Source organism: Rhinolophus sinicus, linkage group LG09, assembly GCF_036562045.2.
Source record: "Rhinolophus sinicus isolate RSC01 linkage group LG09, ASM3656204v1, whole genome shotgun sequence".
Classification (NCBI taxonomy): domain Eukaryota; kingdom Metazoa; phylum Chordata; class Mammalia; order Chiroptera; family Rhinolophidae; genus Rhinolophus; species Rhinolophus sinicus.
In genome coordinates this window covers 88,379,910-88,394,459 of record NC_133758.1, presented here as the reverse complement: position 1 = coordinate 88,394,459, position 14,550 = coordinate 88,379,910, and the positions used below count along the sequence as shown (strand labels likewise).

At 38.3% G+C, this 14,550-nt stretch overlaps 1 protein-coding gene across 1 annotated transcript in view; it reads right to left on the bottom strand.

Annotated features, from left to right (window-relative positions):
* The window catches only part of UMAD1 (UBAP1-MVB12-associated (UMA) domain containing 1), a 191,273-nt gene that overhangs the window by 167,088 nt on the left and 9,635 nt on the right, over positions 1-14,550 (bottom strand). Inside the window, exon 2 of the mRNA XM_019729780.2 lies at positions 1,731-1,827. Coding sequence (XP_019585339.1) covers positions 1,731-1,812 — 82 coding nt within the window. The 5' untranslated portion in view covers positions 1,813-1,827. The remainder of the gene's footprint in view (positions 1-1,730; positions 1,828-14,550) is intronic.

Here is a 14,550-nt window from a genome sequence, read left to right as displayed (position 1 = left end):
AAAGAAACATGCTTATCACCAGAGATGCAGAGTGGAAGCCAAGAAACTATACAAGCAGACCTTGTTAAAATAACTCTTATCTTCCATTAGTCTCCCCACATGTTTCAGTTACTTTTCCACAATTGCCTCTTTATTCAACCGGGTCTATAAGCACTTAGGCTTTGCCACTTGTTTTGGTCTTTATTTTCTATGAGGATTCCCATATACATTTAAAAATCTGCATGCTTTTTTCCTGTTAATCTGCCTATGTCTATTTAATTATCTGTACACTAAACTCACATCCTTTAAACAGCTATTTGCTAATAGAAAGAATAATTTTGAGAGGGAAGCAACACTGGCAGCTTTCAAAGAACAGAAGTTGGGGTTGATAGCCAGTTCTGACTTAGAAACCAAGGTACAAATTCCTCACACACGGTAAGAAAGACCAGATAAGCGGTCATGTCCACAGCACCCCACTTTATCCCGGACAGACAGCTCCCGAAAAAAATCACCAGCCCTCACCAGACTATGCCCCACCATTTTGCCTGAGTTGTAGAAGATCTGGTCAGAGAGAAGACAACTCTGACTACCGCAGCCATTGCCCTTGTCCAAGGCCACATGAAGCAGATTCAGAAAACACACAGGCCGGCCAGAACTTGACTGTGGAAAAGATGGCATATTCTACAGTCACGTTTAGCTATGAGAAAACCTCTACTCTGATGTCCCAGAGATTAAGGCCAGGAAGTGGAAGAGGGCTAGAGAGGTAAAAGCCCTGTGTCCTTTTTGCAAGAGACCAGATTTTAAAGAGAAAGGCTGAAGAGGCAGACCCACCCACCATACTTCTGAATGTGTGGGGTCAGAGGCATGGAGTGAGCCCTGGCTCGGAGAGGGCCGACGCTGAAAATTCAGGATTATCATTAAAGCCTACCCATGCCAGTCTGACTGGGCCAAGGTAAAGGAAGAGGTATGAAACCAGACTCTGGAAGGGATGACATCTGAGAAACATCCCAGGGAGGAAACATCCTATGAATTCATACAAATCCCCTTGGAGAAAGAGTCCGAATTTGGCGGGGGAAGTCCAGGGTGGAAGATGATTTGTACCACAAGGGGACAATGGGTTTTGGCTCCTCCTCACCAGACTGTAAATCTCTTCCTCAGGGAAAGACACAGTGACTTGAAGAAAATGCTATTTTTCAGATTTCCCCTTGGGGAAAAGCACAGTATTTGGATGAAAGCAATATTTTTTAAAACCACTAAGATCTTAATAATTGGCAGTATTAATTTTATAATAGGAAATAAACTGGGCTTAAACATTTAGGAGACACTATTTAACATTATTTAGATTTAAAAGTGTATTCCTTTAGCAAATATGTATTGGATGCCTCATTTAATTTCAGATGCTAATTTAAGAAACAAGGCTTGGTGCTATTTATAAAACAGAATGTGAAATTATCAAGGATTCTTCAAGACTTTTGGTTTTTCACAATTAAAAACACTGACTAGCATAGCGGAGATTTCAAAAAATGGGATGGTTTTACAAATTTAATTTGAAAAACATAGCCACACCACTATATAAGAGTCCAACTTGATGACAATATTCTAAGTGATCGATGAACTTTATTTTTATAGATTTCATATACGTAAATTGTGGCATTGGTAGGAAATAATTTAAAAATCAATCATATTTCAAGTAATTTTTTAAAAGAAAAATAATTCATCTAATTATGATTTTCTTGCTTACAAAGACTCACCTAAAAGGACAAATCCATCTGCTTCTTTCTCTGGTACCGAGGGCTTTTTTGATTCCGGGGGTTTTCTGAAGAAGTGAAACATTGCTGCTGCTGTGATCTGAAATAGAAATACCACATAATGTCAAATGAAACTATAAAACTCTTACCCTTTCTAGTAAAAAGCCGAATATAAAGATATCACAAGAATTACTTTTTATTATAATAGGAATTCTATAACCAGACTTAAAAACATGAGCTTTTCTCTCTAAGGGTCAGAAGACAAAGCCAGAAGCTAGTGGACATGGACTTCCAGCTGAAAATCATGTGTGCCTTGAATCATGCAACCTCTTGATTTCTGAACATGCAGGAATAACCCAAGAAATCACTGCATGTAACACTAAAATCAACATATAATCCAAGAACCTGGAAGGATCTCGCTAACGGTAAATCAGACACTCAATGGAGGAAACGAAAATAAAACCAAAAAACAGAAAGACCTGTCATGCCATAACTAGCTTATGCCTCATAAAACTGAGACCATCTGTGGGGACAGAGCCAGGAGTGTGGTTTCCAGGCTCTCAGCCTAGCGTGGGGAGGTGCTGGCTCAGGTAGTGAATGACCATCAACTGTGATTGGTTGGCCATCAACTGTAACTGGTTAGCCAACTGGCTACTGATGTAACTGTGGGGCTGGGTTGATTGGTTGGTTGGTTGGCAGGCAGAGAGGTGAATGGCGGACTGCGGATCATGTGGCTACTACTGCGTGTGTCGCAAAGGGCCACCAGAGAGAATATAGTGGTATGACTCCCTTATCTATGGTTGGGGGTGGTCCTTTTTGGCCTAGCCATATCCTGCTTTCTTATGTGGGGAGCGGGACCAGAGGCCCCGCAGGCCGCTCCGCATGACGCCATCTGAAAAAAGAAGGCACTTCAAACATTCTCTGCAGTTGGTTATCTGATTCAGACTCTTAAGAACTGTATCCATTGTAAAATTGCAGCCAACTTTAAATTCCCCTCAGTGCAGATCTTTGTGTTGGTGAGATTATTATATACTTCCGCCAAACCACACACACACACACACACACACACACACACACACCCTCTTTCTCCTCCCATCTTTGTACATTCACGCAGGGCAACAACTCCTAGAAAATAGCTGGGAAGGAAGTTGGAGTGAACTTGCAAGAGCACATTACATTCTGGGGACAGTCCCTATAAGCAAAGCAATGTAAGAGACAGCAAAAAAAGGAAAACTCCTGGCGGCAGCTAGAGCTCCATATTTTTTATTTAATATATTCCACCCGTACCAGAAAATCAAGCGGGGAGGGTAAGTAAAAATTCTACCTGAGTAAAAAGCCTTCTAGAAACTGAGAACTGACCTGGGATTTGTGTAGGTCAACCTGCCCTGATCTGTAGATCCCAGTGGATGGTAAAAGAGCCTATTTATTGATAAATACAATCTGGCAGATTTCACTTTTTAAAGGAATGAAAAATGAAGAAAAACACAAGCCATGTAAAAAAGAAAATATTCCAATAAAGGAAAGGAATAGCCTCTGAAATTCTCAAAGAAAGAATTTACAGGACGTAGTGATGGATCCAAAAGAAAAATGTGGAAATAGTTTGGCACACTGGATAGAGTACAGAAGACACAGGCTCTGTGAAACTGGTGAAAAACAAGTTTAGGTAAAAAAGCAAAAGGAAAATACAAAAGGACAAAGAACGAGACAAAATAATATTATTATTATTATTATTACTGAATCAGATAAACAGAAACCCATGCAAGAAAGAAATAAAAAAAAAAAAAAAATGGTTGGTGTATAAGAAGCAATGTAAGAAAATAAAGTTCAAGTTCAAAGACTTAAAAGATTGAAAGAGGCAACTAACTTCTCAAGCCCAAACGGTTAAAAGTAAAATGGAGAAGGCCTTTGAAAGAACAAAAGCTGATTAAAACTCAGCCTCAGGTAAGGCTCAAACCAGGGGAATAGCCATCACACCTGATATTAAAACCTCAGCATGCATTAATGTGGCACTCGGTAAATTCTTTCACTTCGGATAAAATGGTTCAGGAAAAAAAAGACAAAGGAGGTAGGCCTCCAGCTGAATGAAGCCTGATAGAGAAAAGATACCCTCAAATAAATAAAGAGAGAGGGGGCACAGGTAGGGGTGAAAAAGATGAGAAATACAGCAAATCTAAGAATTACACCTATCCAAAATTGTAGATCTGGCTATTGATACATGAAGCTGACTACAATCAGATAAGAAGTCAACAAAATTTTTGAAGAGTTGTACTAACCAAAATAACTACCAGCCTAGATTAAGAGGATTACGAGTGTCAGATATGAAAAACCACCCTACAGACAGGAAGCTGCCAGAGAAAACTGTTCAGAAGGCCTGTTCTCCAACGCCCACTTCAGTGGTAGCCAAGAAAGTTACTGGAAAAGGAAGGAACTCCAAGAGGGTAGAGCCAATGGACATGGAGAACAACAGATTGGGGGGCTTCTTCCAGGAAGCAGGCTCTGGGAATAAACATTTTCCAACCCAAGGTGAGGGTCCCCCAAAATGCCTGCTCAGTGGGATTTCAGAATTGCTACCACTCAGTGACTGCTAGCTAGCTCCCAGTCCTTCCCATTCTGAGTGGGAATGGTTTTGTCAGTTATCTTTCCCAACTCCACTAGGGCAGGAGTGGACAGAAGGGAAAGACTACTTGAAGTCTCCAGACCAAGAGATAACACATCTGAAACCTGATGAAGAGATACTGAACTTGGAACGTGATGCTATAGCTGAATGGGGCAATTTGGGTTATTGCTCTTGAGGAGGCATGAGTCATTTTTGCCTACAGCAGGAAGAGAGCTGAGTCTATGGTGACCATGAACGAAAATCACGGAATCATGAGGACTGCTCTCTGGCACTCTGCCTTATGAAGACACATCAGGACTGCAGCTGTTTACCGCCATGAGGTAGGTATGGCCATGTGGCTTACTTAATTCACTGTGTCACATGCCATTAGAATGCTATAACAAGGAGCCTTGTGGACACAGAGAAAAAGAGGCCCTTTAAAAAGTGGTTCCTGGGCTGGCCTGGTGGCTCAGGCGGTTGGAGCTCCGTGCTCCTAACTCCGAAGGCTGCCGGTTCGATTCCCACATGGGCCAGTGGGCTCTCAACCACAAGACTGCCGGTTCAACTCCTCGACTCCCGCAAGGGTTGGTGGGCTGTGCCCCCTGCAACTAGCATCGGCAACTGGACCTGGAGCTGAGCTGCGCCCTCCACAACTAAGATTGAAAGGACAACAACTTGACTTGGAAAAAAAAAAAGTCCTGGAAGCACACACTGTTCCCCAATAAAGTCCTGTTCCCCTTCCCCAATAAAATTTAAACAAAAAACAAAAAACAGTGGTTCCTGTTCTAACATATAAAGAAAAGCCTTTTAATAGAAGGACTCGAATTTCCAATATCTTTTCATGTCTGGCCACAAAACAGAAATGGAACAAACATGGAAATCATAAAGTGGTTCTGATACGTCATTATCAAGCTCCAATCTTTTAGATATGTTGTTACAAAAGCCAGACCAAACGTAGCTGTCGTGCAAGAATCTATTCTTAATGTAAGTATTTTGTACAGAATTTATAACTTAAGTAACTAAGCAATGCATGTAAGTTTTTCATGACCTAAAACATAAAACTTAATCTACAGGCTGCAGCAGTTTGTTGGTAGTATGACTTACTGGCAATGCCAGTAAGAACATCATAAAATTCCAGACGTATTTAGAGAAGGAGGGATAATTTAGGCTCTAAGAGTCAAGAAACTTGCAGGCATGGAAGACACAGGTCAGGAATAAGAGAAAAGTAGCAGAGACAGTATAAGAGAATTCGGAATGGCAGCAAGGACAAGTTTACTACCCATATCCATTGGAAACAGCTCTAAAATTGGTACAATTTGGGTACCGATTGGTACAATTGGTACCAGTCACCCTCATTCGAGCATTCTGCCAATCTGCCCATCACCTTAACTCCTTCCTCCACAGTGGTCCACCTCAAGACGTTTTCCCATGGGAACATGGTTCCAATTTTACAAGTCTCAGGATTTCCTTGTACAATCAGTCCTGCTGCCGACATCAGAGACTCATTCCGCCAGGTACCTCAAGTCAGTCTCACCATATATCTTTACAGTAATTGCTCCACGCATGAAAAGACTATGTCCTGAGGCAATAAAATCTATAATCAAATTATCTTTATCCCATGATATATATATTTTTTCATATCACTGAAAAACACACTGTGGTAGAAAAATTTATCCTGGCAGGGCTGGTAAACACTATTCTAACATCTCCCCGCTAGGAGCTGCTTCTCACAGTGGGAAAGCTGCATGGTTAGGTCACCGCCGCAGCAGGCAGATTTGGTTACTCTCAGACTAGAAACTGGGAAGGAAAAGCAGAGTAACTGCAAACCCCACTACAATGTGTCAGGCACTATATCAAAATGCTTTATGTACTGTCTCCTATGATCTTACAATCACCCGTTAGGCACACATTAGTCCCAATGTGTAAGCAAAAGAATTGAAGTAGGTGAAGTATTGGTCCAAATTCATGAGGCCGGTGAACAGCAGAGCTAGAATCTTAAACCTGGTCCTTTGGGCACCAAAACTGGATGCTTTTCATCAACAAAGCACCAGAGAAAAGGAGCCCTTGACACTTAAGACAGTTGTGTTGAACTTTAATATACTATTTCCCAATATTAGTCAAATACAGTTGATTAATTTCATGTTTCTCTTTATCAATCCCTACTTTCCAAGCTTTGCTCAGCTGTAGGTTCTGAAAACATTTGTGAATTCTATAACAAGACCTTCACTTATTTGATACTTGTATTTTATAAACATTTATGAAGTGCATAGGCCAGCTAGTGACTGAGCACTGCAAATGCAGCACTCGACTTATATTTCGAGGGAACAAACTGCAAACTGAGCCTCCCATAATGCTGAGGCATTCCTTAGAAAAACTAAGAATAACTGAGGAGCCCCAAACCCAGAGTGGAGGAGCCCTATTAAAATAATAGTCCTGCTGCCCCAATCCTAGTGTATGCTAAGCCCCAAGCACTCATGCTTCTGATGTGCATGGCCTTGACAGTTGGTCTTCTTCTGCTTGAAGTTCTCAAGCATATCCCAGTCTTGTTTCCTTATCTACAATTTTAAGAATTTTTAACATTGCCTACAAAGAGCAAATTTTACATTTATAAACAGAAAAAAAAATACCAAAATTCATTCTTAAACATACAGAATCAGCTAGCAGGAATGCTCTTGCCTGTCTGAGCTGGGATCCAACACGGAATATTTCCTAATTCTCAAATATGAGAATCCTGGAGCTGCCCTGATAATAGATGGAGGATGAAGAATTCACCTGCCAAAGCCACAGGCAGGGAGAAAACACTTACAATTCACATATCCAATAAAGGACATGTATATAAAATATATTGAAAAACTCTTAAAACTCAATAACGAAAAAACAAATAAATGAAAACTGGGCAAAAGATATAAACAGACATTTTGCCAAAGAAGACATATGAATGGAAAAAAATAACATGTAAAAGATGCTCAACATCATTAGCAAATTAAAATTCCACGACATACCTATTAAAATATTTAAAATTAAAAAGGCTTTGCCATGCAAAGTGCTGGCAAAAATGTGGAGCAACTGGAACTCTTGTACACTGTGGCACAACCACTCTGGATAACAGTTTGGCAGTTTCTTAAAAACGTAAAACATACACCTACTATATGACCCAGACCTTCTCCCTCTAGGTATTTACCTAAGAAAACTGAAAGCATATGTCCACGCTTCTACACAAATGTTATGCAGCCTTTTTTTGTAATAGCCCCAAACTGGAAACAAGCCAAATGTCCAACAACAGAAAAATGGATAAACAAACTGTGGCATATCCATAATACTATTCAGCAAGAAAAAGGAACGAAGTCCTAAGATACGTTACAACATGCGTGAATGTCAACAAAATTAAGCTGAGTGAAAGAAGCCAGACTAAAAAGAGTTTACACTGTATGATTCCATTTATATGAACTTCTAGATAATGCAAACTAATGTACAGTGACAGAAAGCAGATCAGTGTTTGCCTGGGGAATGGGGAAGTGCAAAGGGAGGAGAGGAGGGAGGGATGACAAAGGAGCGCCAGGAAACTTGTGGGGGTGATGGATACGTTCATTATCTTGATTGTGGTGATGGTTTCAGGAGTATAAACACACGTCAAAACTCATCAAATTGAACACTTTCAATATGTGTAATTTATCGTATGTTGATAATATCTCAGTAAAGCTATTTTTAAAATTCATTAGCACGATATTCTAGATGCTGTGTTGTACAAATGCTTTAGTTCACAATCATTCAGAAAATTATCTCAAATCTTAAACCATGTTTAGGGTGTGTTACAGATAGAGTCTTTGTATGTAAAACAAAATGCTTCTTTTCTGTAAGCATTCACACAAAACTGAAAAATAAAATGACAGCTTCTTCCCAGGAGCAGCATATAAAAGGGGAAGGCTGATTGCTAAGCAGAGCAGATACTATTGCTCTAAAGGAGAGAAGTGTAGGGCAAGTAATATAAGTCTTCTTTTCCTGTTATTCTAAGGCTCACCTTTTACGTAATGTTACCCATTACAGAAGGATTAAATGATTAAGGCAACCTGCTTTTCTCAACTTGATTATCTTCTTTCAATTTCAACAAACTACTACATAATGTAAATATATCAAATAAACTGAAATTTCTATGTGTGATACACAAACAGCAGCCACTTAATTACAGTAAGTATAATATATATACACATCTTTTCTTCACATTTGTGCCCAAATCCAATATATATGTAAATTTCATGCTGCTGAAAAATTAAAATCCTGAACAATGTTTTAATCTTCCTCCTCTTCTTCTGTATGGTGGATTATGAATTACACAGTTATGCAAGAATAATACCAATTTAGATAACAAGTTTGCTAACTTATTCTGAGAGATACCCAAACAGACAATGGTCCATGCTTTTGGTAGTTCTAATCTTCAGAGACAAGATTTTATTACCCAAAACAGCATTAAACAGTATAAAACATTCCAGAAGGATCAATGAGAATTAGAAGAGCCCTGGGTAGACTTCACAAATAGGTTATCTTGAGTTTAACTTCATCTGATGGGTAGGGTATAGACCTAAACACAAAAGAGAAGGAAGGCCTTTCCTGTAAAAAGGATCAGTATGAACGAAGAGCAGTGTTTACAGGACAGCCACCGGGCTGAGCTCACTAGAGGCATGTAGAGAAGCAGGAGAAAGTAAGTCTGCAAAAGAAAGGTAGACACAGAAATTATCGAAAGGGCTGAAAAGTTAAGAAACTTAGAATATCCAGAGTGGCATATCAGAATTTGTTTGACATTATTGTATAGTCTGGCATCTTGAAGAGAGGAGTGTTTCAGAAAGATTAAAATTTAAAGTAATATGCTGGAGAAGTTGATTGAAAGTAGGAAGTCAAGAAGTCAGAAGGTGGTGAAAGGGATTGGATTAAGATGGGAGAAGTTTGAATGAAAAAGAAGGGATGTACAGAAATATGGAGTAGGATCCAGTGACTCTCAACTCTACAAAATACTGATGAAAGGAACAAAAAATGGCTGAAGTTTCAAGCCCAAGGGACCAAAGAAAGTGATATTATGAATTAGAAAAGGGAAGGAGGGTAGTTTATTTCAAGAGAAGAAAAAAAATGAATTCCATTTCAGACAAGATAGATGTAGAGAAACAGCGACTGGTCCAAATGGAAATATGTAAAACACAGTTGGAAAAATAGAAGCTAGTGCTCCACTGAAAGGAGTAAGTTGGAATTTGGGAGTTGTTAGCATATAAGTGATAGATGAGATCATGAACATCAGTGGTATTTCACAGAAAACATATATACATCCCCTTAAATATCACCAAAGTGATACGTATACTCCCATTTCTTCAAAATTTTCAAAAACATTATACTTGGTTGCCGTACCAAGACTAAACTATTTACTCCATTATAGTTTCATATTTTAAAACTTCAGAAACAAGTGACCTTTGCAGCAGAATTCAGGGGTGGTAGATTCAAATGCCAGGCAGGTAACTCAGTGACACCAGCAGAGTGTGAAACAGAAAGAGTGAGGGAGAGTGCAGGCCTGGTTTAAAGGCATCTTTAGGGAAAGACAGAGACACCCACGGAGCCGACAGAGGGAGCCCTCACCCCAAACAAGTCGATTCAGGAGCCAGTGAGAGTTTTTGAAGATGTTGATCTGGGAAGGCCTGGAGTCATATTTGCACTTAGGCTGTGGCCACAATAAAACAACAAAAAAACAGGCCCAGGCTGAAGCTAAGGTAAAGGCATCGAAGAGCCTTTGTGACATGGAACTTGGAGGTCTGAAGCTGCCTGTATGGGAAGGTCTCTCCCCTTTAATGCCTGTGTGTGGGACTATGAAGCTTGGGCTCAGAACTGCTGCTGTTATTGTCACCCAGTTCTTTTGGAGAGGTGACCTTTAGTTGGCATATTTCTTTTATACTATTTTATCCTTTCCAGTAGTTTTTCTAATTCATTTGTTTTTTTCAAATGAAACTAGTAAGGCTTTCTAATCGTAAAAGTAACTTTGATTTTGTGTGTGAAAGAGAGTAAGTTTGCATAGCCTTAGAAAAAAAATATTGAAACATACACCCCAAACCTAATACTTATTGTGAGCAGGATGCACGACCGGTTTATAGTCATTCACTTTATGGGTCTTTTGTGTATTTGCTTTTTCTAAGCCAAATACCATACATTATTTTACAATAAAAAATAAAGATTTTTTAAAATTGGAAAGAAAAACAAAAAACAGAAGGCACCTTTGACAGCTCCAACCACTGTTCTATGAAGGAATATGGGCCCGGTGTCATCAAGTCTGATATTTTGAGACAATCTGGAAATCCAACTGTTATGTAAAAATCTAATTTTTAGATGATAGCAACACATTCAAACTGTTTAAAAATACTCTGCAGATTGGCTAAATCCTCTAAAAACTGGATTTGGCCTTCAGGTGGCAAAATTTCACTTAGGATAGGAATGTGTTTAATAGCCTAAATCTGATCAGCATAAAGAGAAATTGTGAAAGACTTTGGAATTTAGTGGATATTCTGGCTAGCTCATTCATCCAGGTTATCTCCATCTTTTATCTTTGACTAGATTATATTACAACCCTGTAGGAGATAATACGTAGAAAATTGACAGTCCTGCAGTTAATCCCTGGTCCACAAAAATGTATCTGGTAGAATGTATTAATTACTGTCCTAGGGGAGGGACCAGTTTTGCATCTATTTATAAAATCATCATTGCCTCATTTGACTATAAATAATACTTTAAATGATACTTTGAGTAATCTTTTGAACCATTTATAATATCTTACTAGTTTCTTCCTTAATTAACAAGTAAAGTCTTTGATAGATTATATATTTATATAACTTTAGACGACCAGTAAGGATTACCTATAGATTCTCCCATTTTTCCACCCAACCTAGGTTTTTTTCATTTTTGAAGGCTTGTGATATTGATGTAATTCCAGATATCTAGAAGGATAAGCAAGAGGGGAGCAGGGAAAGACCTTTAAACTGCTGTCCCAAATGAGCTCCACAGAACATAAATTTTATTTCCACCTCTCTGACTTATGCTCAGCCACCCCCACCAAAAAAAAAAGAAAGGAAGAAAAAAACACCCATGAAACACAATAAAGAACTGAATCTTGGATCTATAGCTGGTTTTCAAACTGTAGGTCCCAATACTTTATTGGAAATAAACTCATTTTAATACATCATGACCACAGTTTTTAACAGAATGAAATAGGAGAAATAAAGAAGAAAGAGAAGGGGAAGCAACACATTCTCAGAGAGCATCATATATGGTAAGTAATGTTTTATGAACTTTTGCTTTTGGGTGCATATGCTAGGTCATGATATGAAATGTATTTCTTAGTTTGGGTTGCAAGCAAAAAGTTTTCAAAGCCACTAATCATACTTGGGGTTCACATACTTCCTAAGATAATTTTGAAAAATTATGCACCTCATTGCACTTTTTAAGTTGACATCTAAAATTTGCCATTGAAAATTATAAAGGATTTAGTTTCTAGCATACTATAAATATTTGTATGTTGAAAGAAAACCATTACATTATTCTTCCACATTTACTCAATGGACTCTAAGCACCATAACATCTTCATATCCACCATCAACCATTTTTTTAAAAAGATGAACAAGTTCTTTTCTAACAGCAGGAAATTGCACATTGTTCTTTTTCCTCCTTGAATTCTTACTTCCATTCTGTTTCCACTGGTCTGGAGTATGGAGCAGCTTGGAGATGCCCTGGGAACACAATAGTGGAGCTTTTCCCACAATCCAGATGAATATAAAGTGGTGGTGGCAACCTCATTTCTAAGAGAGCCTCTTCTCTAATTTAACACTCCTAACCTTGCACTTGTCACCTAATTGGAAAGCAACAAAATGCACATATGTAACAGCCACTAAAATTGAACTTCCATGATTTAATAAGACCCACTTCCCTAATATGACCGTAGTTGCTTTTAGCAAATTGAGAAATTAAGCACGTATCATTTTTAGCCCCAACAAAATATCTAAAATACTTAGAAAGTCAGAGGCCTCAAGCTCATTTATGATAGTAACTCATCAGGCAATGGAAGATTCTGGAAGAGTGCAAAGGAGCTCTCAAGAACTTCACAGTGTAGATTTCAACAGGGTCCAGCCGAGCCTTTTTTTCTTGATTTTATAGTTCTTTTATTTTTATCCTTATAGTTTAAATCCTTCCCTGTTTTACTTCATATTAATTAAAAGCAGGAAAAGCTTTTCAGAAACAGGACACATAGGATTCAAACATGAAATCCTTAAACACAACATAGGAAATCCTAGGTTAAAAGAATACTGTGTGGGGGGATCCTAGTTTATCACTATAACTTGATGAATTTTAACAGTTGGCGTTATCTGCCATGGAGAGCAGCACAGAGACTTCATTTGATAATCTCAACTGCCAGCTACACATCACCAGCATGTAAAATACCTACCACCAAGAAGTGTTTGCAAGCATTAGCTATCATATCACTATAATAATAAAATCCTGCTATCATGGAAGCATTGCATTATCTGGAATTATTAATTTTCTGGAATTTTCTCCAGCAGAATTCCTTTTCAAGTGTATGATAGTCATCTTGAAAAGTCACAAGTTGACCTAAGAAAATATTAGAACAAAGGCTTCCTTCTTCTCAGATCCTATTTCCATCACTGAATACAGAAAGTCTCACTAAGGTCAAACAGACCTCATAGAATTTTACTCTCTTTCATTACTTTGTAAATAAATGTGACCTCCAAAGTCTCTATTAGAATCATCAGGAAGTTGTGTGTAGTTTTATTGTTGGATTTGGGGAATTTGTTTGTTTGTTTTCCTTTTAATTAACTACCCTATTATTTTCAGAATCAAGATGATAGCCTGGCAGTGACAGCAACTGACTACTTTTTCCCTCTACTGTTCCTTACTCATAAAAAGAAAAATACAGCTGTATAATAAAGTCTCCTCTGAGTCCACTAATCTGGGGCAGGGGGAATGTCCCATTACAGAATACCCAGGTTTCTCAATCTCTTCATTCTTAGCATTTTGTCCACATAATTCTTTGTTGTAATCTACTCCTCTGTAGTCGGGTGTGATAATCTAGTATACGATGCACTGTAGTCAGAAGACATCTTAATTTCAAGAAATTTTATTTAAAAAAACAAAAACAACAATTTCCCTCTTTTTAATGCAGTACATGTGAAAACCATACTTTTTTTTCTTTTTCTAAATAACGTGGGGAGATATCGAAATTTAGAAGATAAAGTTGCTGCCACTTTGGAGCTCATAAACAGACTGTACTTATAATTTATATCATTTAAGTCTCATTCACTGACCAAGTAGGTAATTGAGACACTTTAGTGTTATCCTGATTCTTCTAAACTAATGATGCAACAATACATGTATTTTTATGTTTTAAAACAGTTACAAACATAATTCTACAAAAATGTCACCAAAAAAATTTTGGCTTAAATAACATTGAACCTACCAATACAATACTAATTTTTACCCCCTGCATTCAATGTTGCAACTCTGAAATGAAAAAAAAAATCCCCAAAAAGTCTCCAGACATCTCTCACAAAAAGCATCCCTTCACATAAAACAAATATCGTAGGTGAGTCAACACATTTAAATAATGTCTTAAGGGAGAAGAAGTCATCGATGTGAGGTCACACCTCTTTACAACTCTCTATAGCACAGGGAAACCTAGAATGAATAAGAAAAAACAAAACATTATTTAGTGTGGTTCTTTCAGTTGCTCTATTTGCTCACTTTTACATGCATTTAACACAAGAGGAACCATCACATTCAACTTGCAAGAGGACTCACTCCCGAAACTGCCCACCAAAAACCTGTATCACTGACTTTTAATGCAACCTAACTGTAACATCAAAAGTTTTTACTTCCTTCTCGAAAAAACAAACAAACTAAGATCAGTCATTTCTTCATTTTTAATTCATTCAACCGACATGTTTTGAAAGCCAAATACCAGCCAGGCACAGTACTAGGCCCTAGAGAAACAAAACCAGACAAGGCACTTTCTCCAAATTCAAGGAACGACCCAATTGATCTGCTGCCTCCTGGCCTGCTCTGTACCACCACTCACATGCCAGTGGGCACAAAGCACCGCGCTGAGTGCTCTGTAAGCCCAGCCCCACCATGCAAGTAGCTAACACGTGGCTAACACTGTAGTCAAGAAGTATTGCTGTCAGAAAACTTGTT